This window comes from Cheilinus undulatus, linkage group 10, assembly GCF_018320785.1.
Source record: "Cheilinus undulatus linkage group 10, ASM1832078v1, whole genome shotgun sequence".
NCBI classification, from domain to species: domain Eukaryota; kingdom Metazoa; phylum Chordata; class Actinopteri; order Labriformes; family Labridae; genus Cheilinus; species Cheilinus undulatus.
In genome coordinates this window covers 9,824,430-9,847,430 of record NC_054874.1, presented here as the reverse complement: position 1 = coordinate 9,847,430, position 23,001 = coordinate 9,824,430, and the positions used below count along the sequence as shown (strand labels likewise).

Here is a 23,001-nt window from a genome sequence, read left to right as displayed (position 1 = left end):
ACGAAATCACCACCTTGAGTGTCAGTCCCCCATTATGATTTTATTAATATGCACTTTCTTATCCATACATTATTATAACTATTTGCACTTTATACATTAAAGTCAAGGCATTTGGCTAGAAAAAAGCAGACATGAAAAAAATAGGGAAATGTTTTCTTCCTTTTTAAAAATCTGTGGTCTTTTAAATAACATCTGGTAAAATGGATGGATGAGGGGAAGGATAAGCAGCTACAACAGCGAGGTAAAATCAGACACTTCCGGGAAATCTGGCCGATCGAGTCACTTTATCAGTGTGATTCTTGACCAGCCAAACCCCTTCATTAGCTCTGATGTGAAACCTGAAGCCTGTTTGAATGCTTGAGAGGCCCATCTGCCAAACTGTTCATCTTTTAAACCATTTAACTGGTCCAACAGCTGGTCACACAGCTGTATCATTTAAAACTGCTTTATCAGCAACACAGCCTCCTAGCTTTACAGGACCACTCCTACTATTGTCACTCTGCGTCACAGTTCCATAAAAAGTACCCATTTGGCAAATTAACTTTGAAAGGAAAAAAGAATGTCTGCATAAAAAACAACTCACATCATTATTAAATGGTGGGGTTTAGAGAAGTGTTGATGAACAAGTGACACAGTCATGCTCTTCAATAAAAAGCTAAGAAGCAAAAAAAAAAAAGAAAGAAAAAAGTAAACTACAGCTGTGGTGTTTGGCTTTGAAATAACAATATCTATAACAATGAATAACCTGTAGTAGATGGGGTGAACAAGAAAAAAAATTAAACTAAAAAGACAGTTTGCAGAATCAAACCATTAAATTATAGCCATTTGGATTAAATGTTTATGAATAATTGGTCAAAGTACAACACAGAGCATTTTTTGCTCTCTATACAAAGTGGGGCTTCAGATAATTTATCATTTCCTTTGAACAGAGTTCAACATCTTCATTCTTCACTGAATAGTTAAGATTAAGAGTCTGTGGCTTGGGATCAAACTAAAGCGTCCACATTAATCAAATGCTTCTCCCAAGCCCCCATCAAACAGTCATGTCCACAGGGAAGTCTCCTTCAAATATGTTGTACAGAAACAACTCCCGAGTCCAGTTACAGCTTCAATTCACCTCCCTCAATGTGCTCTCTCCGTCACTTAGCTGTTAAATCTTTGCTTTAAGCAAAGAAGACGACAAAGATGATGAAGAAGATGATCAGGACGAGAAAGATCTTGATCATCAACCAGCGGTTGGAGGAGACTGACTGGAAGTATTTGAGGATCTCAGCGTGGGCGCCTTCCACATTCAGCTGGGTGTCCTCAACGTTAGCATCGATCCTGTAAGAGAAGACGGCAGACTTTAAGACATGTTTTTTTTTTAAATCATAAATGTATCTTTATTATAGGTGTGCTTGCTTAAGTAAAACAAAAGATAATACCACTGATATGTATGCAAGTTAAATAAGATGCCAGAGTAAGTTATCTTACTAGCATCTCTAAAGTTAAATACATTAAACTCTTTTATCAATCTATGCAAATTGCAGGTTTTTGGAGGGTTCTTGTTACAGCTTTAAAAAGAAAAAAAAAAAACAGAGACTTCCTGAACTATGGGCAAGAACCTTGTAGTGATGCAATACTTTGGGTCACTTCTCCCCCTTTTCTACCACTGTCTGGACCCACTTTCCTGTTCTTACATCTAGTTTTGGTACAAATAATACACACATAGCTTGGTTAAGTAATCAGGTGTAGGGAAGCACGACTGCTAGGTAGACCGTCCCCCTCCCCCCGTTTTCAGTCACTAGTTACTCTAGCTAGCCCAATTTGAGCTTTACATTAACTGTACCTCACACACTTGAGGGAGTAGTCTTCTCTTTTTCACTCCACAAGCAAATGATCAAGTACATCCCAGTCTATGGCTGAGAGATCTCCATAGTCTTTTCCCTACTTCCATTTCCAGCTGCCTCTTACCTCTGGATGGTTTCCTCTTGCTCCTTGACCATGTGTGCCAGTTGCTGGAATATAGATCCCAGTTCAACGATGGTACTCTCAATGTTCTGCATGGTATCTGCACGGCTCTGGATGTAGGAGTCCTGTGATGGCAGAGCCAGAATACATTTTTAAAAAGAACCACCTATACCAAGTCTTTTTTCTTTCTCAACAGACCCAACATTTCTGCAACAAACATTAACTTTAAAAAATTATCAATGTGTTCTTTTCATGATATAAATAAAAGGCACACCTTCATTTAGTTTGGCTAACTGAAAAAATTCAATACAGCATTCTACCTGCTCATCAATAAGCTGGAGTTGCATGGGATTGGACTGAGAGTCCATATCAATGGCCACATCCCCCCTACTCCTGGACTCATCCTGCATCAGTACCGAGCTCTCTGGAGGGAGACAAGCAGAAGACAAACACACACAAATGTTCAACAAGATCAGACAGTGATCCTCAAAGGAAGAGGGGAAAAGCAAAAAGACCAGCGGGCACATACAGTAGCTAGTGATACCCGCTGGGTGATTCAAACGTTCCAGGGAAATACCTTTTAAATTTGAGGTGGTATAGCCCTGGGAGTCATAGCGCTGCTCGCGAGCTGCATGCGGCTCCTGGGCCCCTTTTTTGCGGCTCCCTAAAATATTTTTTAATTTTTGCATTATAGATGACCAAATACAGTAATAATCATTCACAAGGATTTCGAGCAGATCACTATGACAACAGCCATTTGAGAAGTACACTGCCAGTTCAAATGCTTGTTTACCCATGGAAGTACTGACTTAATACGCATATAAATACCTTGAAATGAAACTGAAACTAAAACGTATTTGAGAAATTTTCTTTACATGTACTTTATAATCTCGTGTTGCCTTTACATGAGCATTTCCCCCACAAATATTTGACAGACCCAGACATCTTAAATTAAGATGATTTCCTGCTGAGCACCTTATTTTGGACATCACAGGCAGATATATTGAAAAAGTCCACCAATTAAAGGTTTATTTTGTTTTGTGTTTTTTCAATTGGGCTGTAAAAGGTACTGGGTAATAGTAATGGTATTGGCCTCCAGACATTTCAGTGTGCCTTGTCCCTTTAAGAGCAGTGCTTTGGGGGCACCAACAAGGAAGTTAGGCTATGGAGCTAAACAGTGCCCGACCACTTTTTTGAGAAGGAAAACCCACCATTAAAATCCTCCATAGACATTTCACAAAATCCTGTTTACAACTAACCTGACATGCCAGATGGATTTGTTTCACACATCCATATGGAAAACCTTTGATATACAGCTTTTGGGAAAGAGCAGAGCCTTTGGAAAAAACTCAGAGGGTGACTTGATGAATGTTCTGTCTGTCACATCTTTGCGGGCCAATCAGAGCAACAAAACACATGACGTCGTCACCGCTACCAAGGTGCGCAGCTATCAAGGAATAAACTCCATATAGAACTGCATAACGCGAACCATGGCGACTACAGACATGTCAATACACAACTTTTGCCATTTTTGAAAAGAAAATAACTCAATGCTGTTCTTTTTTCTTCTTTTAACGAAGAAATGTTGTCAAGTTCTTATAAAACTGGCGCTTTAGCAGCATCAATGATAATGTCTTCCGCCATATCTGCACCAGCCTCTTCTTGAATACGCCACGACTCTGCCGCGCCTGAAAGTACTGCCCCTTGACGCTGATTGGTGCTGTCACTTGCTAACCGGGCCCAAACTGTTCAGATGGGAGCTTTGCAAGATGAATTTGCCAGTGAGAAACACGGAAACAGGCGTATCCATCTGTTATGATTGGTTAATGGCTGCATGTATTGTTGTCATTGTTCACAGGCACAGTAGACATTTGAACAGTAACCAGAGACACCACCAACCTTTGTGGGTACTGCAGTATTTTGGCAGAAATCAAAAACAAACTATATTTTCTCATTAAAAGAGGTTGATATCTTGATGTCTCAAGAGCTGAATGAAAATTTGGCATCCAAGTAAGTTTATGGCTGTCACTTTATTCTTCTAATGGCTGGTAATTAGACAAGCTACTGCTAGTACGTTTATCTTATAAAACAATGTGTCAGCATGGTAGATAATTGAATTGAAATAATCAGTTTTAGTTTAGTTTGTTGTTGTCTGTCAAAGCTGCAGACTAAAACAGCTGATCAGGAGATGAGTGTAGCAACACTTAGCCAAAAGCTGCATTGCAAAATAGTCCCAAACACTGAGGCTTTCTGGGTGGAAAATAAAATGCTTCAACATTTTTCCATACCGCTTACATTTGAGCCAAAGTTGTTTCCTGACCCATTTTTACCTAAAACTCCCTAAATTACAGAGAGCAACTGCACCACCAGGGCTTCCTCCTTGAAGAAGCAACACACACTGAAATCTATGGAGGATAATGCCACTACTATTTTCAAGTACCTTACACAAAAAAACCCTGAAACCCCCTCTAAGAAAAGTTGTACTTCACATTTCTGCTATAGAAGAAGCATGATTAATTTACATTAAAACAGTTTACCATATCAGTTAGATAATAGTTATCTAATCTTCTGTGTAGTTTAAAACACACAGAAACAAGGTTAGTAAATTTAGTTGCAGCATATCAATTGAATGTTTACATCAGTTTGTTTCTTAGCCTAGCATTAAAGGTGTAATGATTGTAAACATTTGACTGGCAGTGTAAATGTGAGCACAGGAAGCATTAGAGCTCCCTCTGCTAAAAAGAGGGTCTCTGGGAAGGAACTTATTTAGCAGAATGTTTAGCAATTTGTGTCACTGAATATTTAGCAATTTGCAACAAAATAGTACACAGAAGTGAAACAAGGAAATTTGAGTAGAGCCTCAAAGCCAAAAAAGAGACAGTTAAAAGTGTGTTCACTCTATAATGTTTTCTGAAAATACCAGAAAAAAAAGTTAGGACAACAGAGAAAACAGGAAAGTTAACATTAGATTTTTAAACCTGTTTAAAAAATTGGATTGACCAGGATTTATCAGAAAGGGTCTGTTTTTTTATGAATGCCTTCAAACAAACCAAACTCACATGGGAGCTTGAAAGTTATATCATGGGAAGCATTTAATCAGATCGAGCTGTCCCACAAACAATATCCCCATAAAGTGAACACACCTGTATGAAGCCATTACAGCATGCTGTGTTTACCTGTTGGTGCCTTTACTTAAAAAAAGACCCTTGTAAAAACACTGAGCTGTACAAGCAAGAAGCAGTGGCATGAGCAGACTTACTGAAGTTGTTGGCCACCATCGGAGAAGACTGAGCAGGAGGCTGGGAGAACTGCTCTCTCCTGTTGCGCTGCTGCTTCAGGTTCTGCACACAAAATGGGAAAATAAAGTCGGACGTGTATCACTCTTGAAAAGCTTGTTTCTGAGTTGTTTCTGACTTTGATTTAAGAGGCATATTAAACATTTCTTACCTCTGTTCTGACTTCTAGGACTGATTTGAAGTCATTGGACATTGAAGCCAGTTTGGACTGAAGAAAACAGAAGATACAAGAAGTTACACAAAGCTCATCTTTATTCAAGCAAGTATTGTAAAAATGGGTTTAAATGCCATAATAACATATGATACAGAATGACTTCTATTAAAGCAGGAATATATCAACTTATGTTCATGACATACTTTACAAGAAGCACAACAGCCAATTATTACTACACCATTAATGATAAAAAATTAAAACATGTTTAAAATGGGGCATTACATGCACTGGGAATCATTCCATATAGAGTATACCTGCAAAGACACCACTATAGTTTTAGAGTGGGTTTGGATATGTCGTCCATCTGGAGCTCCACGAGACCCCACTAAGCCCTGTAGCTGTGCGATCTGTTTGTTTAGACTATTAATGTCCTACAAAACAGGAAAATACAAAGAATTATTTTCCCCTTACCTGAAATTTACACATCACTGCTTTGTTCTGGGTTTAAGAGGTTCGAGTAAGTTTACAAAGAAATCTTGTATCGGAGGTTAGGAGTTGACTTACTTGTTTAATAATATAAGTAAGCTCCTCGATCTCTACTGCCTTGTCGTCAAATAGAGATTTCCTTTTAGCCACTAAAAGACGAAAACAGCAGAATGTATAATCAGTATTTTCTGCACAACAGAAACAAGATTTACATTCATGATGCTTAGACATCATTGAAAGAACACTTACAAATTGTGAGTTTTTCCAATTTGGCAAAAGTGTTGCTCAGGTCTTTTCCAATTCTCCTACAAGGAAACAGACCAGAATTTAGCACATTTTGTCACACATAAATACAATCTGAGCAATGATAGCCACATATGACTACACAAAAAATGGGTCTATTCTCTTATTTTTAAAGTATGCAACAAACACATTCAGTAAGTTATAAAGGTCAACTAGGAATTTACTTTGCCATGACTGTAAAGTCGCTGCGTTGCCTGAGGGCGTTGAGAGTGGGTTTGCTAGGCTGGACTCCATTCTGGGAAGAGAAGCAAAAATGGAGAACATGAAGTGAAAGGATCAATTTGAGATGAGAAGATTGGGATAACAGTGAAGTAAGACTTTAGATTTTCACAACTACATAACTGTTTGAATTATGTTCATATCACTCATTATGCTATCACAGAATCTGACAAATGGCCTGCTTGACTGACAGTTAAATATGGCATTATCAGAATGACATTGGTGTAGGCAAATAATAGTTTAAAAATTAATTATTGATATCAGAAGCTATGAACAGGTTTAGTTTCGAGTTTTAGTCAGGACCACCAATTAGGACTTCTTGGAGAATTTTGAGATTAGACTGTAAGAAAAAAAAAGTGATACCATAAAGCAGCTGAATGGAAGGTTTCTTTCTGACTTAAGCGGCCTAAAAGTAGTCTAGAAGTACCTATTTACAAGTTTTGCACTGCGGTTAAAGCTAAAAAGTAAAACAGCATGTCTTTGGGTTTGCAAAAAACAAACAAACAAACAAAAAAAAAAACAAGGTATAATTACCCATTTCAGGATGATTATAATACTCTTTAATTTCAAATAATTTTAAAACCTACAGCCTCTTCAGATAACTAAAAAAATAACCAAACTTCAGACATTATTGTATTGGATTTAAGATTTTTAAATACTTTTTAAAAGGCTTAGTTTTGGCAAAGTTGGTTTATCAATCTTTAATACTTTTTAAGACCCCACGAGATGCATGATATTATCACCATGATATTGTTATCAGCCGGTAGGAAGATGTCTGCCGATAAATCAGCCGTACATTTCGGCACAATTAATCATATACTGGCCACAAATATCACCAAAATGTACAATATAGGATGTCACAAAGTCGAAGAGGTCCACTGAACATTTTGAATGAAACCTCAACTGAAAAACTATCACTAGACCGTCTACTTCCCTGCTCTTCTCTCTGCTGACTTAGCCACTCTGTGCATGGTAGACACTTGGTCTTCCTTACAATTAGAAAGGTGTGTATACATCAATATAGCTAAAATAAGTTTGGAAATATCAGCATATCAGATACACCCAAAAATCTAGTATCAGGCAAGTGTTTTTTAAGGACTGAAGGTTATTTCTTTGTTTGTCCGTACACTTTCAAGTGTGCTTTAAGGACCAAAACAGACTTTGTTAATATCAGCATATTGGACATTGGCAAAAAAAAATTCAATATCATGCAAGCCTAATTCAATGTGTGACCTAATGAGCATTAACACATATAAAATATTATAACTTAGTGGTTAATCCACAGTTTACAGAGCGTTCTCCAGCTTGTCTTTGGCATTTCTTTGTTGCAGGTGCTTAACTAACATCAACCCCAACATATTTAGTGACGTCAATATTTCTTTGACAATGACTGTTAGCCAATACCACGTCATATCAGGTTGATTGCTCTTAACACTTGTTTATGAGACAAGAAACATTACATAACTTCGTTAACAGTTGGCAGCCAAAAAGGCATATTCAGATAAATTTAGGACAACGGTTAATTTAATGTTCTTTGTATTTAGATTTTAAATAATACTATGCTCAAATTAAGATCAAAACTAGCCAGAGAGCTAAGAGGAACCAAAACTAAAAGCGAAAGAAAAAGGGCTTCAAAACGTCACCAAGAAAAAACATTTAATAAAATGCTGTATTGTCTAGAACATTCCATGCCAGGTACATTTTTCCAACTTACCGGTCTGCCTTGGAGAGATTTACAGGCGGACTGGAACTCGAGGGTCCGGTCACGGCACGTCATCCTGCCGCCGGTGAGAGGAAACCAGACCAGAAAGCACCAGGGGAGAGCTGGGTCCTTCTCTACTTGTTTGTGTGATGGATTAACAAGACGACCTCCCGGTGTGCGGATGGACTCACATCCAAGGTGGGTTATCCTTCATGGTTGTAAATAAACACGTCTACGGCAGAAAATGAGCAGAAAACAAACAAAGTTAGCCCCGTATTCTGACCGCGTGACATGTCATTGGTCGGCACACAGTCGAATTGTGTTAAGTTTGGGAGTAAAAGGCGAGTCGCTGCCGTTAGCCAACAGCTCACAGTTCTACGACACTAACAACACGACTATGAGGTCGACTGAACCACCGACGATAAACGACAAATAATACGCTCCCTCGCCTCCCAGTTGTAGGGAACGGGAGATTAATATCTCTGCTATTAGGTGACAATACAAATCTAGAGTACGGACCAGTTCCCTATGTACAGGCCGCCCATCGCGACAGACAGCTGATCACGGCCTCACCGGCTAACCACAGGCTAACGGTAGCTACAGAGAGCTAACCGGGCTTTTTCAATACGGTCTATCTAGCTTTACTTTGGTTAAATTCGGTATTTAACAACCTCGTGACGTTCAGTCATATTTTACAAAAGAATATCGAACGGTTCCGACTTACTTCGACAGATATTACATCATATTCGGAGAGCTCTCGATGTTGCTGATGAAAACTAATCAACCCAGGAGTTAAAGTTCCGATCCGGGTCATTTCCGGCATTGACGTCACTGCCACGTCTACTTTACCGTGGCGGAAAATCCCTGCAAGTACAACACGCCACCAGCAGGGGTCGCCGCATATCATGTTTATAATACAGTTTACAGTCTGAAGCAATTGTGATATAGAAATGTGTTTATTTAACATTATGTGAAGAAAAAGAAAAAAGAAAAAAAAACAAGAACCACTACATTATATCGAGAACGACATTAAGAGGTGAATCAGCAACACGTTAATCCAATATTTTTAAGATTACTATATAAAGTACATATCCTGGTTGTGTTAAAGTTGTGTTAGTTGACTTCTTTATAATGTGCAAAACTGTATTATTCTAATTTGTATAACTTATCGTAAGATTAACCTGTATGGGGTTCCCAAGAGCAAATAATGTCATCTCCTCCCACAGTAACCTTCATTCCTTTCCAGTCTGTACATTGTGTACAATATTTATGTGCTGGAAAATTATATAACCTCAGGTGTGTGATAATATAAAGGGTTAAATGAGTTTTTGTGTGCCCTGTTCAAGTCCTGAATAAGGTGGAAATGTGAGTGTTTTAATGTACATTTCACACACTTTTCAGATCATTATTTTAATTTTAATTTTAATTTCTATTTAGAAAATTCAGTCTTCTTCTACATCCTTAATTCCAGTAAAAGTTGGAGCACAGTGTAAAATGTAAATACTCATGTTTTAATCACAATAGAACATAAACTACATATCAGAAGTTGAAACTGAGACATTAAAACATCCATAAAAATATTAGCTTATTATCAACGTTATGGCAGCAACGCATCTCAAAAAAGTAGGGACAGAGTATAAAAAGCCAGAAAAGTAAGTTTAACTGAAAAAACAGCTGGAGGAGCATTCTGCAGTTAATTAGGTTCATTGGAAACAGGTCAGTAACGTGACTATCTATGAAAGAAGCATTTTGGAGAGGCAGAGCCTCTCAGAATATTGGCTTCACCAATCTGCAAAAAAACATGTAAAACTGTGAAACAATTTCAGAAAACGTTTCTAAACGTATTGCAAAGACTTTTATATCCCAACATGTACAGTCCATAATTTAATCGATTCAGAGAATCTGGAGAAATCTCAGTGTACAAGGGGCAAGGCAAAAAAGACAGTATTGGATATTTGTGATCTTGGGGCCCTCAGGTAGCACCACATTAAAACCAGGCATGATTCTGTACTAGAAATCACCACATGGGCTGAGGGAGACTTTCAGAAATCAGTGTCTGTAAACACAGTTGGCTGTGCCATCAACAAATGCAAGTTCAAGCTGTACCATGCAAAGAGGAAGTCATATGTGAACACCATCCAGAAACGCTGCTGTCTTCTCTCAACCAAAGCTCATTTGAAATGGGCTGAAGCAAAATGGAAAACTGTTCTGTGGTCAGATTAATCAAACTTTGAAAATATTTTTGGAAACCACAGCACTGTGTCCTGTGGATTAAAGAGGAGAGGGACCATCCAGCTTGTTATCAGCGTACAGTTCAAAAGCCTGCATCGCTGATGCTACGGGATTGCATGGCGTGGGCAGCTTACACTTTTGGAAAGGCACTTTCAAAGTTGAAAGTATGTAGAGGTTCTGGAGTGACATATGCTTCCATCTAGACTATGTCTCTGCATATTTCAGCAGGACAATGCAATAGAAAACATTTGCCCCATCATAAAACAAAATATCTGCCAAAGAAGCCACAGGACTATTGAGCGGCTAGAATCCTACATCAGACAAGAATGGGACAGCACCCCTCTCCCAAAACTCCAGTAAACTCAATTCCCAGGCATTTACAGACTGTTGTTAAAAGAAGAGGGGGTGCTACTGATATGTTGTTTATGTTCTACTGTGAATAAATGTGGGTTTATGAGATTTGCAAATCATTGCATTCTGTTTTTATTTACATTTTAAACAGTGCCCCAACTTTTTTGAAATGGAAGTTGTTTTTAAAAAGGTTTCTTTTAATTAAACGTGAATAGCTTTAGGGATTCTTTTGGAAACTGGGGCCCAGGAGCAGTTACATGCTTTTAATAGTAGAAGTTTACTGTAATTAAACATCTTTAAACATCATGTTTACATAAGTACCCACTCTCAGAGGTTGCATTGTTGCAACAGGATCTAGATTTATGTCCAAAATCCTGGTCTTTCTGAAAAGAACTTTTTATCCTTGTTTCAAAGAAAAAACTGAGGACAAACAAAGCAGATAGATTTAATATTCTCTCTGTAGTATTAGTCTGAAAATTATGCCCTCTGTTCTTCAGGACTGATTTCTCTGGTGATAAAAGTCAGTGTCCTCCAAAACCAGCTAATATGGAGCATGTTGGAGCACCAACCTCAGAACCAGAGAGGCAAGAAGGAACAATGGATACAGTTAGGGTTAAATTATCATCAGAGGGATAGTGCACCTGTCAAAAGATAAGTCACATGTTGAAAAATATTATCACTTCAGTCTGATGAAATGAGACACAATGAGTCATTAGTGGTGTTATGTCGATGCAGGAGAGCTGAACCCTAAAGAGGAGGAAAGAGCAGGCAGACAGAGAAGGTGATTGGCTGCTGCCTCAGGTGAGTCGACCTGCAGGTATGGTTTGGATAGAGAGATAACATCCAGCCGCCTCTGTGATCTTCAATCACTCCTCCTGGTACCCTCATCCTCTGGTTAACGGGATCGAGCATGCCCAAACCACAGCTATGCCCTCACCTACTTACCTGCTAGACCCCCAACCACAAAAAACCCCCAGACACACCCCGTGTCCTGCACCACTCCTCATCTGCTTCATCTGCACTCCCCCTCAGCACCTCACTGAAAGCCACTAAACTTATCTCTGCTTCTTAAAACTTCTCTTTATGCTTTCACGCATTGCTTCATGTTAGATGTGCTCTTCTGGACAAAATTACCCACATCAGCACAGAAGAGAGCAGTTTCCCCTTTGAAATCTCCCATTCCGCTTTTATCTCGTGGCTTCTGAAATAGATTGCATAAACCTAAGAAAACATAACTTCATAACATTTTATTATCATTTTTGAACTTTGTTTTGCTAAGATTTGGTCTTTTTTGGTCCAAATAAATCAAGACTCATAAAGATAAACACATTGGCATAAATCAATACAATAATAAAGACTACAATGGAGAGAAAGAGAGAAGTGAATATGCTCTGCATTTTAGCCCATCTCTTATCAATGAGGAGGCAGGGTTTATGAATTAAACTGCATCCTGTCAGCAGGGAGGGTTCTATATACACTACATGGACAAAAGTATTTGGCCACACCCGTTAATTATTAAATGCAGATGTTCTAACTAGACCTGTTGCCACAGGTGTAGCTATCAAGCTTGGATGCTATCTTTGGGATAAGACAGTTCATGAAATGTCATCCCTGTTGGATAGCCTACAGTCAACTGTAAGTCATATTGTTCGAAAGTGGAAGCATTCAGGAACAACAGCAACTGACCCACAAAGTGGCATTGTGCCTCCCAAGTCTGGTGAAGGAGTGATAATGGTATGAGGCCCACACAGAGCTCTGAACTCAACCCCATCGAGCACCTTTGGGATGAATTGGAATGGAAATTGCTAGTCAGGCCTTCTCATCCACCATCAGTGCCTGACCTCATACGTAAGTGCTCTACAGAATGAATGGGCACAAATTCCCACTAAGACACTCCAAAATCTTATGGAAAGCCTTCCAGGAAGAGTGAAGGCTGTTCTGATTGCAACTCCATATTAAAGTACATGTATTTGAATACAATGTCATTACAGTCCTTTTTGGTGTAATGGTCAGGCAGCCGAATGCTTTTGTCTTCTACAGTAGTGTTTCTCAAATTGGGGTCCGCAAAATAATTCAGTATAAATTATTTAAGTAATGCCATGTCATTAAAAAGCCAATAAATACATATACGGACCACAGTGCCATAAAACAACCATACTAAACCAATCACGCCCACTTGCATCAGCTTTGGGCCAATAAAAACTCAGATATGATTGCGAGATATCACATATATCTCTCACTCGTCACGCATTTGTCACTTTGCCCAGGTGTGCAGGTCCACAGTGGATTAATATTTAAGCGTGTCCACTTCATCAAGTGATGCTAGGCCCAAACCTGCCAAAGTGAGAAAATATGACGACAGCTATCTCGAGTTTGGTTTTATTGAGAACAGCGACATAAGACCAAAACGGTTTGTGTGTCTTCTTGTGAAGCCATGAAGCTAAAGCGTTTTCTGGTAACAAAGCATGCAGAGTTTAAGGACAATATATATTTTTTTCCCCAACGAAAGGGTGAGGAATACATCCGCCAGAATATAGGGATGGTGAACCTGACCACAACCTTCAGAAAAAAACACACATGACTTCTTATTTGGTTGCTTAAAGGATAGCAAAAAGTACAAAGCCACACTCAGTTGGACAAGAACTTGTATTTAGGTTGAAGAGTTTAAAATCCAGCATCTAGGAGTACAATTGGCAGTTCACATATGTATTACCAGTGTGACTGCATTCTTAAGTACTCCAACTATATTGTTTGGTGTGCAAACCAAGCCTGGCTAAATAAAGCCCAGGTTAGTGATTCCCAGAGAACATACCATTGGAGTTTGAATTAACTTCTTTGTAAAGACCATCATGATCACACTAAATCATCTGCAGGTTGACTTTACAGATACTTTTCCCACAGAGTGTCACAAACTGTAGATCTTTCATCAAGGTTGATGTCCTTTAGTCAGCTGCGACAGATGAGGCCGGTGGAACCATGTTTCAGCTGGAGATAACACTTGTATGTTTGCACTGTTGAATTTTTAAAAAGGCCTTTGTATTCACAAGAGATGTTACGAAAGACTCACTTTCCTGTCGGTTCAACAGAAAAACCAGCAAACTCATACTGTATGACTCCTTTTTTTGCTGCACAGCTATTGAATACAATCTCCCTCTCTCAATCATCTCTCTGTCGCACACAGACTCACAAACACACACACACACAGGACTGCTGATAGCATCTACCAAAACACACTTGCAGACCAGATAGCGTCCAGTACCTGCTTCGACACAGCTGCTGCAACAAAAGCAGGGAGGAAACCGTGGCTGGAGTTATTAGACAAACACGACTCTGAACGCAGAGAGAGCAAGGTGGAAAAATACAGGAAGTCCTGATACAGGAGCAAAGAGAGTGAGAGGGGTGCAGGGAGGCAGATGGAGAGGGAGAGAAGGTAAAGATTATGCATGAAATGTATAAGAGCACAGTGAAAGAGTTGAAGAGCCACATGCTGTGTGTCAGAGCTGTGCTCTTTCATTATTCACCAGTAGGAAGACATTTCAGGGAGTTTCTGAGGAGTGCAGCACATAAAAAAGGAGAATTTAGAGTAAATGCATCTTCTCTGTATCATGATGCATGACTCACTCTGTCCTTTTCTCTTTCTGTCTCTTTCTCCCTAATCTTGCAGCTATATTTAGTTCTGGCAAAATGCCCTTCCAGACAGATAGGGTGGCAGCAGCATTTGGCTCCTCTTCTCTCCTCTCTCCTCCTTTCTTCATGACGCCCAATTAAGATTAATGATGATAACACACTGTATCAGTCATCACCTTAATAGTGTCACACAGTGTTGTCAGTTAACATCTGACAATCTCAGAATTGCTAATCGAAGTGTAATCAAAACTGTAATACATGGGGCACAGAAATCTCTAGCGCAGGGGTCATCAGCTGCATTTGTACAAGGGCCAGCTTAGGGGCCAGACTTTCAAGTAAACTCAAATAAAAAGACATTTTGTTCTAACTTAAGATGTTTTTAAAACAGTTTATTTTCTTTTACATGTATGCCAGATTTAGCCTCTAAAAGTGAAATCAGTTCCTATACCACAGCCAGCCACAAGGGGGCAGTTGAGATATTTTAGCTGAGCATTTCTGTGGCTGTCCTGTTCTCCATTACTGAGTCTGACGCTAATATGCTGTGTCCTGACTGGTGAAAATCCCAATGCAAGAAGCAGGTCTTTGGTTTTGATTCTTGGGAAGAAAAACACCTTAAGTAAAAAACAAAAAACACAAACAAAACTTAAACCATTCAGATAAGTTTATTAAATCACAATTTTTAGTGGGTATTTGACAGCTGTAGGGAATTAGGGAATACTTGATATACATCAATATATTTTTTCCTCTGCACATTTATCTGAATTTAATAATGTCCCGATGGAAAGATGTGGAGGGCCTGATGTGGCCCTTGATGATCACTGGTCTAGAGGTTCGGTCGTAGCCCATGTAGAAGGCGGCCTAAAAAGGATAGAAATGACTAAAATGTGACTAAAACTAAAAGACATTTCGTCTAAAGACTAAGAGTCAGATTTAAAATAGCTGCCAAAATTAGCACTGATGGATCCTTTCCCACGTCATTGCCCACTCTCTCAACCCTGTTTCCAACTATCCACTTCTTCTATAAATAAAGGCATAAAAAGCCCAAAAAAGACAATAAAGTTGTACCATGATCCAAATCTTGGTCCAAAGGCAACTGGACTTGAATGAGTTTCTTGAAGATGTCCCACCTCTCTTCAAAAAGGCTTCATAATTCTAAAGGTGACTGTGGCCAAGGCTAGAAATATAGCCTCTAATGACCATACGTACACCATATGGACAGAAGTAATTGGCCACACTTGTTTTTTGTTTTTGTTTTTGTTTTTACTGAATTCAGGTGTATTAATCAGACCTGTTGCCACAGGTGTATAAAATCCTAGCCATGCAGGCTCCATGTTACAAAATGGGTCTTTCTGAAGAGCTCAGTGACTTTGAGCATGGTACTGTGATGGATACACTTTCGCAATAAGACGGTTTATGAAATGTCCTCCTTGCTAGATATTCCACAGTCAACTGTAAGTGATATTATTAGAAAGTGGAAGCATTTAGGAACAACAGAAACTCAGCCACAAAGGGCTATTGCTCCAAATTGGAAGTTTGGTGGAAGACGGATAAAGCTATGGGACATTTTTTAGGGTTTGGACTAGGCTCCTTATCTCCAGTGAAGGGAAATCTTAATGCTTAAGCATCCCAAGACAATTATTTACAATGCTACACTTCCAACTTGGTGGCAACAGTTTGGGGAAGGCCCTTTTCTATTCCAACATGACCATGCACCAGAGCACAAAGCAAGGACTATGAAGACATGGTTTGATGAGTTTGATGTGGAAGAGCTTGACAGGCACAGAGCCCTGACCTCAAGCCTGTAGATCTCCTTTGGGATGAATTGGAACAAGATTGTGAGCCATTCCTTCTCACCCATCATCAGTGCTTGACCTCATAAATGCTCTACAGGTACAGGTATTTGAGTACAATGTCATTACAGTTCATGTTGCTGTAAAAGTCAGGTGGCCAATTACTTTTGTCCATGTGAATGATCTGGTGGTCACCTGAGAGTGACTGGCAGATTCACTGACCTAGTTTACCTGAGGGCATGTCCTCCTGGGCCTTTTCAGGCTTTCTAGGGTCACATGATATCAGGTCATGTGATCCAGGGTGGAAGCGATGTTTGGATTGCTGCCAAAGGGATCCAAAGGCATCATATATAGGGGACAGGAAGTGTTTCCAGGTTGACTTCTTTGACACCTCTCTGAAATCAGCAATCTTCTCTGGCCAAACATTGGTGGAAGGTCCCGTCTCCTTTGGACGTACCTAAACAGCTCAGTCCTGACCAGATGCGTTGGCTTCCCTATGTTAGGCCATGTGTTTATGGAAGGGTTGTTTATTTTCCCAATATATGAGTCCCTGCATTCCTCAGGGCATTTATGACATACAGCATTGCTTTAGGTGTGTTGTCCTTAGGAACCCGATGATACCATAATGGGAAGTTATTCAGTCATCACAATCTCTGAACCCTTCACCTGTGTGATGACATTATAGTCACTGGGAGAAATGGTAAACTTTGTGAAGCTCTGCAGTAAATACAATTCTGCAGATTGAGACTCGGCAGAAAGAAAGAGAGGGAGAGATACTGGAGACTGGTTAGCTGACCTGGTGGCCCTGGTCCATAAGAGCTACAGTTGTCATAAGTGGAACTTCACGGCACTTCTTCAGGATATTACTGATCAAAGATAGTGGAAAACTGAGCAGAAATAACTAGCTGGAGCTTAATTGTGTGTTGTTTGCTCAGATAACTGAAGCAGAAGAGCATGTATCTGGAGCTCACATTGTAAAATAGAGTTAAACTGAAGGTCTTCTAGGGAAAAATGAAATGCAGTATTATCCCTTTAAAACGGCACATTAAAAACCAATGAGAGACATCACTGAGATGACGTCCATGTTTTATATCACCTGTATGGTCCAACACCTGAAGATTCTCCATTTGCATGCAAGATCTGAAACAGAGATTAAGTTACTTGTGAAGACAGGTGCTAGAATAAAAATAAAGCCTTGTGTTTGTGTCCACATGCCCTACATACAGACAATTTTGTCATCAAAGCTTCAAATCTGGCCTGTGGCTCCTTTCCAGCAAGTCATTTGCCTCTCTCTCCTCCCATTTACCACTGTCCTATTAAATAAGGGCAAAACTCCCCCAAAAATGAGAAAAAGGAGTAATACTTTATTTGAAGCAAAAGGCACTGGAAGATTTAGGGGGAAAATCAATACTGAAAAGTAATGATAATTTATAATGTGTCATTTATCTGTGGCCTTTTAGCTTTATTAGAATTGTTTTATGTATTTTTCTCTGGTTTATGAAGTGTATGCATGTGACTTTATCTCTGACTTTGTTTTAGGAAATATGTTGAGAGAAGTCAGGGTTGTGCTAGTTTCATTTTCAGTCAATCAAATTTTAAACAAAGCAAACAGCATTTGCTTCTGATCAGTGTTAAATTCATCGACCACAACCATGGTAAGCTTAGTTTTCATCAAGGAGACTGAAATGTTAGTGCTGGACTGTTAGATGTTAAAATCCCTGATATTCTCTGCTGCAGACATTTCAGCATTTTCACCAGTACACTGTAAAACTGAACAAATGAAAAATACTCAAGATTTTAATTGAAACTGATCATTTCAAAGTTTTTAAATAGTGGAAATATTTTTGGAGTTATCCCTGATGAGTTAATGAAACTCAAACTATTAAAGACAACTGATTACTTAAAAATTGTAAGTAACTAAAACGTATTTGTTAGTAGCAGGTATTTAGCCAGTTTAAGTAACATCAACTCAATTTTACTGGTACATTTAACTTAAATTCTTTAAGTTAAACTACACTGGAAACTTCTCCAAGTTTAAAAATTCTGTTTAAGTCCGACTCAAACTAACATTTTCAAGTGTTTCTCTAAAAGCTATGTGCTCTTCATCCTCTGCAATTTCCCCTTATTTCTAGTACAGTCTTTAATCTTGAACATTTATACCACTCAAGGTAGGTCAATTATAGTGACAGGAACTTTAAAGCCACATTGAACCAGGAAGTCCTCTTCCATCATGTTAGGTATTTCATCTACAGCAGTGGTTCTCAAATGGTGTGCCGAGGTACACAAGCCTAGGTGTGCCTTAGGAATCTGTCTGACTTTACATTAGTACTCCAATTATGCAACAACTTAACCAACACCATAACCAATGTCCTTACTGCATGCAGGCGTTAACTGTTGCATTGCATCATACAGCATTGCATGCTAACTGTCCCTCTGTTATCTGTTAAATATGCAAATGTAAATTTACATGTAAAAATATGACATCTCATGCTTTCACTTAGAAAGTGGAAAAACTGAGGTATGGTGCCTTTAACGGCTGTGAGCCACATAGTTTTGTCGCAATGTTAGCACAAGTCAGACCTTTACATTTCATAAGTGGTTATGAAGAATATCCATGCATCACACTCCGCTGTAAAACAAGCAAACAAGTTTCGGGAGTGAGGAAAGTGAAAGAAAAGTAAGAATTCCCTTTGGTGGGACACTCCTGGTTCCTTGTCGTCCTCTGTGCAGCCTCTTCCCTTGTTACTTGTCCATCTTAAGAGTAGTGACAGAGAGAAAACAGGAACAGGGTGACTGGGGATAAACATGGGGAGCTGCAGTGCATCACCTGCAGGGTCAGGATGCTACAAAAGGAAACTCTGTACCAAACTGATGTTGTAGCTGGCACTTGCTGACATTGCATGCAGTTGGGACATGTTGCTCAACATGCTAAAGAGGCTATTTTGCAAGGACATGAATATGGTGTGCCTTGAGACGTCAGCTTGATTTTTGGTGTGCCTTGGGCAAAAAAGTTTGAAAACCACTGATCTACAGTATGTTATGGTTGCTTACCAAGAGTTGGACTTGTCTAGCTGAGTCAGTAACTTCACTCATGGTGCAAAAGTGTCTAATACCCCAAGGCATTCTGGGAAAACTCTTTTTTTAAGCAGCCTTCAACTGTTCAGTCTCTCAGTGAAAATCTGAAAGGTGCATTTGATCAAGAAAATGCTCTTCCACAGAGTTCAGTTTATCTGCCTTTTAATTCTTGACTCGGGCCCCATGGGCAGAACTTTTCTAACTCAGTGGGTAACTTCACTCATGGTGCAAATGTGTCTAATGCCTAAAGGCATTCTGGGAAAACTATGCATATTAAGGGATGCTGTCAAATAAATTGAGCACGATAACAAAAATACTTAAAGTGATTGAGTGTTTACTTAAAACTAAAAATGTGTTCTATCAACTCAAACAGATAGAGCTGAAATAGCTGTTTGTAAGTAAACACGCCTGAATTTTAACAACCTTTAATTGTTCAGGCTTAGTGTGTATATTTTGAGTCAAATTAATATTTTTGGTGCAATATTTGAATGTTTTACATTTACATTAGTATTAGAATCTTGCTGATTAAATAAATTAAATGAGAAAAAGCATTGTGACTAAAAGTAAAGACTAAAATGGAAGGACTTTTTGTGGACTAATATGTTTTTTGTTTTCTATACAGGTGAAAAAGACTAAATTTAAGAAGCTGTGAAAGTTGACACTGCCTCTTACATGAGGTGGATTTTAGTAAAACACATCATCAAATTGAGTCCTCATTGAACTCAGTGCCACACCGTGTGGGCCCAAACACCTTCTGTATCCTGCCAGCTTCTGACTCAGCAGTATGACAGCTGGGAGGAGAGGAAACAATATTATGTCTCACAACACCACCTCACGTCACAGACACACTCTGTACCAGCCTCCCAGGGTGTCACTGTAATCAAACCGGTGTGTTTACCTTTCATTACCGTCAAAGGAGAGATTAAAACACAGAGGAGGGGGAGACAAGGACATTAAACGTGAATACAAACAAGGACAGGAAAAAAACGAGCGGTTTATATGAAAAATAAGACATTTCCTTTAATAACATCTGTAACATCACGGTTGAGTCCTGGTATCATTTTCAATATATTTAACGATGCAGTACACACTTTAATGTTGACACTGAATCTAATTATTGGCATTTATATACTTATACAACATAAAACTGCATTGTTTTCAACAAAGACATGATAATAGGGCACAAATGGTGTAGCAGCAAAAGAAGAGTGTCGTTTTTTGTTTTTTATAGATAGGCTACAGTAGTATAATGTATTTGCAGAGAATAGATTCATTGCAAAGGTACAGCTAAAATGAAGTACAAATACATTTCTAAAGTACGTCATACACAAAGTCATGGCTGGATATTATAGGTTATAAAATGTTATATAGTTTAGTTAGGGGTCTCTCTAGGCTAAGACACTGGAGGCTAGGACAGGGCTAGCTTTAGGTTACACTGTAGACAGCACACTGATGTTTGATACCGACACAGATCAGGATGAAATGGGATTCTCTTTGCGTCTATATGGCACAATTTGGAGCTGCAGGAACAAACTACAACGTTATCTCAGCAGCACAACTTTGAAAGGTGTAATGTCTTTGAACACGTCTACATGGATGGAGCTTTTTACTCAAAGTCCATTTGCTCCTTCACTTCAACCTTCAACAGACATTTCATTCACAGAGACAGATGTACAGCATGTGCTTTACAATTTCAAACACAACTTCAGTTAACACAGAGGCTTAGGGACTCTCTGGTTTCCCAAAACATTTGTTTTTAGCTTGTTCAAAAATGTTACAATACACAGGGAGGAAAGGCAAGATGAAAAGACAATCAACAGTTATAACCTTTAAGGATTAGTACAAACATCGGGGTAATATGCTTATTTCCTTTGTTGCTGAGATTTAGATGAAGCCTTGGGCAACATATTCAAGTCTCTGAATGAAAATCCACGAGATACATGAGCAAGCAGTTAGCTTAGCTTAGCTTAGCTTAGCATAAAGACTGGAAACAGGGCAAACAGCTAGCTAAGCTCTGAACAACAGTGCAAAAATTTCCTGCTGGTCTCTCAAACACTTTAAGAAATCAAGACTTTATATCCTTGTTATTTAATATGTTAAAGCTACAGTGGGAAATTGAGAATATAGGCAACATTAAACATTCAGATTCTAGACTGCGATAGCCCACTTCTGGAGGTAAGCCTGGCATCCAGTGGAATTTAAAAAATGTGTATCTGTGTCTGCGAGAGGCAGGTAAACCCTCGACTGGCTGCCAGTCAATCACAGAGCTGACATACAGAGGCAAACAACCAGGCACACTCACACCTACGGGCAATTTAGAGTCACCACTTAACCTAATGAGCATGTATTTGGTGGTGGGAGGGAGCTGGAGTACCTGGATAGAACCCACGCATGCACGGGGAGACTGTTAAAACATGCAAGAAGCAAAAATGCAAGATGGCAGACTCCGTGTAAGGGAACCTCACTATGCATGAATAAAAGGCTTATACTAAATTAAAATAATATATGTTCTAATGATTGAAAACACAAATTTAGATAGGACAACTTGTAAATATTATTTTTAATTTTTACCAAGTTTGTTCTGCTAAATGCTATTGGGTGAAATATTACATACTGTACTTTTTAAAGGTGAAATATCATGCCTTTTTTCTACCTTTTAGGGGTCTGTATCTTCAGCTGGCAATGCTCACTTTCACTATATAACCAATGCAGTCCAGCGTTTTTGGCCAATCAAAATCAAGGCCTACAGCTGCTGCAAATGCCAGCACATGATATCTGTACATTTTATGATTGGTAATTTTTCTGTGAAAAGCAAAATATTACAGAACTACTTATAAGTAACATTATGAATACTGCAGAGAGGAGCAGAAGTCAGGAGGGAGGTTAAGGGCAATTCCAGCCAATAAACAGCGGCTATGGCCCTGTGTAAACCATCATTGAACAGCCTTTCTTAGAACAATCCTTGTTGGCATGCGTCTATGGAAATGCAAACACGGATTGTTCTGAGAAAGACTTTTTAATGCTGGTTTATTCAGGGTCAACCCCACCACCCCTCTCTTCTGTGGGGTGTGCCAACACGAGTGCAGCTGCATGCTTCCATGGCTATGGGTGGAGATATGTGACATCACAACACCACAGATTCTGAGAAGACCATCAGATTTCATCAGAGCTAAGGACTCTGCTGCTGGATATCCAGATATACATTGCATTCAGAAAGTATTCAGATCTCCTTCATCTGTTGCAGCCTGATGCATACACTCAGTACTCTGTCGAGAAACGGTAAAACAGAATTAAGGACATTTTTGCAAATTTATAAAAATTAAAAAACTGAAATGCCAGTTTTCAAAAACCTCCATGTGAAAGTCAAGCAGGCTTTCATGTGTTTTGCACTGAGCAGAAGCTTCCATCGAGCCTTGCCATGGGCAATGTTGGTTCCTAAAAGGGCCAGATAAATGTTATTTCCACCACCAGAAGGGCACAGTTTTAGAAACTGCAGGATATTCTCAACTTAATAACGATAATAGCCTATAACTGAGCAAAAGGGACAAATGTATAGCTTTTATTACTATCCACTTAGCCATCTTTATACTTTCAAAGTAAGATGCAAAAAAGCAGAACTTAATTTAATCAGCAAAACACATAATCTAAGTTGTTTTTTTCAATACATTGAACTTCATACTTATTGGTTATTTTAGTATTCTTTATTTAAAATATAAATTTCATTTACCCTACTTTTATACAAATTCATTTCATGATGCATATAAAAGATTATACCAGCAACAGTCACTGCCAATTAAACCTCAAATTTCTTGCAAA

At 38.9% G+C, this 23,001-nt stretch overlaps 1 protein-coding gene across 2 annotated transcripts; it reads right to left on the bottom strand.

The window, feature by feature from the left end:
* Nucleotides 1–19: 19 nt before the first annotated feature.
* Nucleotides 20–8,930, bottom strand: stx5a (syntaxin 5A). 2 transcript variants are annotated; one of them, XM_041798058.1, is made up of 12 exons: nt 8,835–8,930; nt 8,123–8,342; nt 6,354–6,424; nt 6,136–6,191; nt 5,965–6,035; nt 5,715–5,831; nt 5,398–5,454; nt 5,210–5,291; nt 2,528–2,614; nt 2,271–2,374; nt 1,954–2,075; nt 20–1,323 (listed from the first exon to the last, which is right to left on the bottom strand). In XM_041798058.1, the coding sequence occupies exons 2-12, from the start codon at nt 8,183–8,185 to the stop codon at nt 1,164–1,166; spliced, it is 990 nt and encodes a 329-aa protein (XP_041653992.1). In that variant the 5' UTR covers nt 8,186–8,342; nt 8,835–8,930; the 3' UTR covers nt 20–1,163. The 2 variants fall into 2 exon arrangements, with proteins under 2 accessions (XP_041653992.1, XP_041653993.1); XM_041798059.1 differs by lacking the exon at nt 2,528–2,614.
* Nucleotides 8,931–23,001: the final 14,071 nt, after the last annotated feature.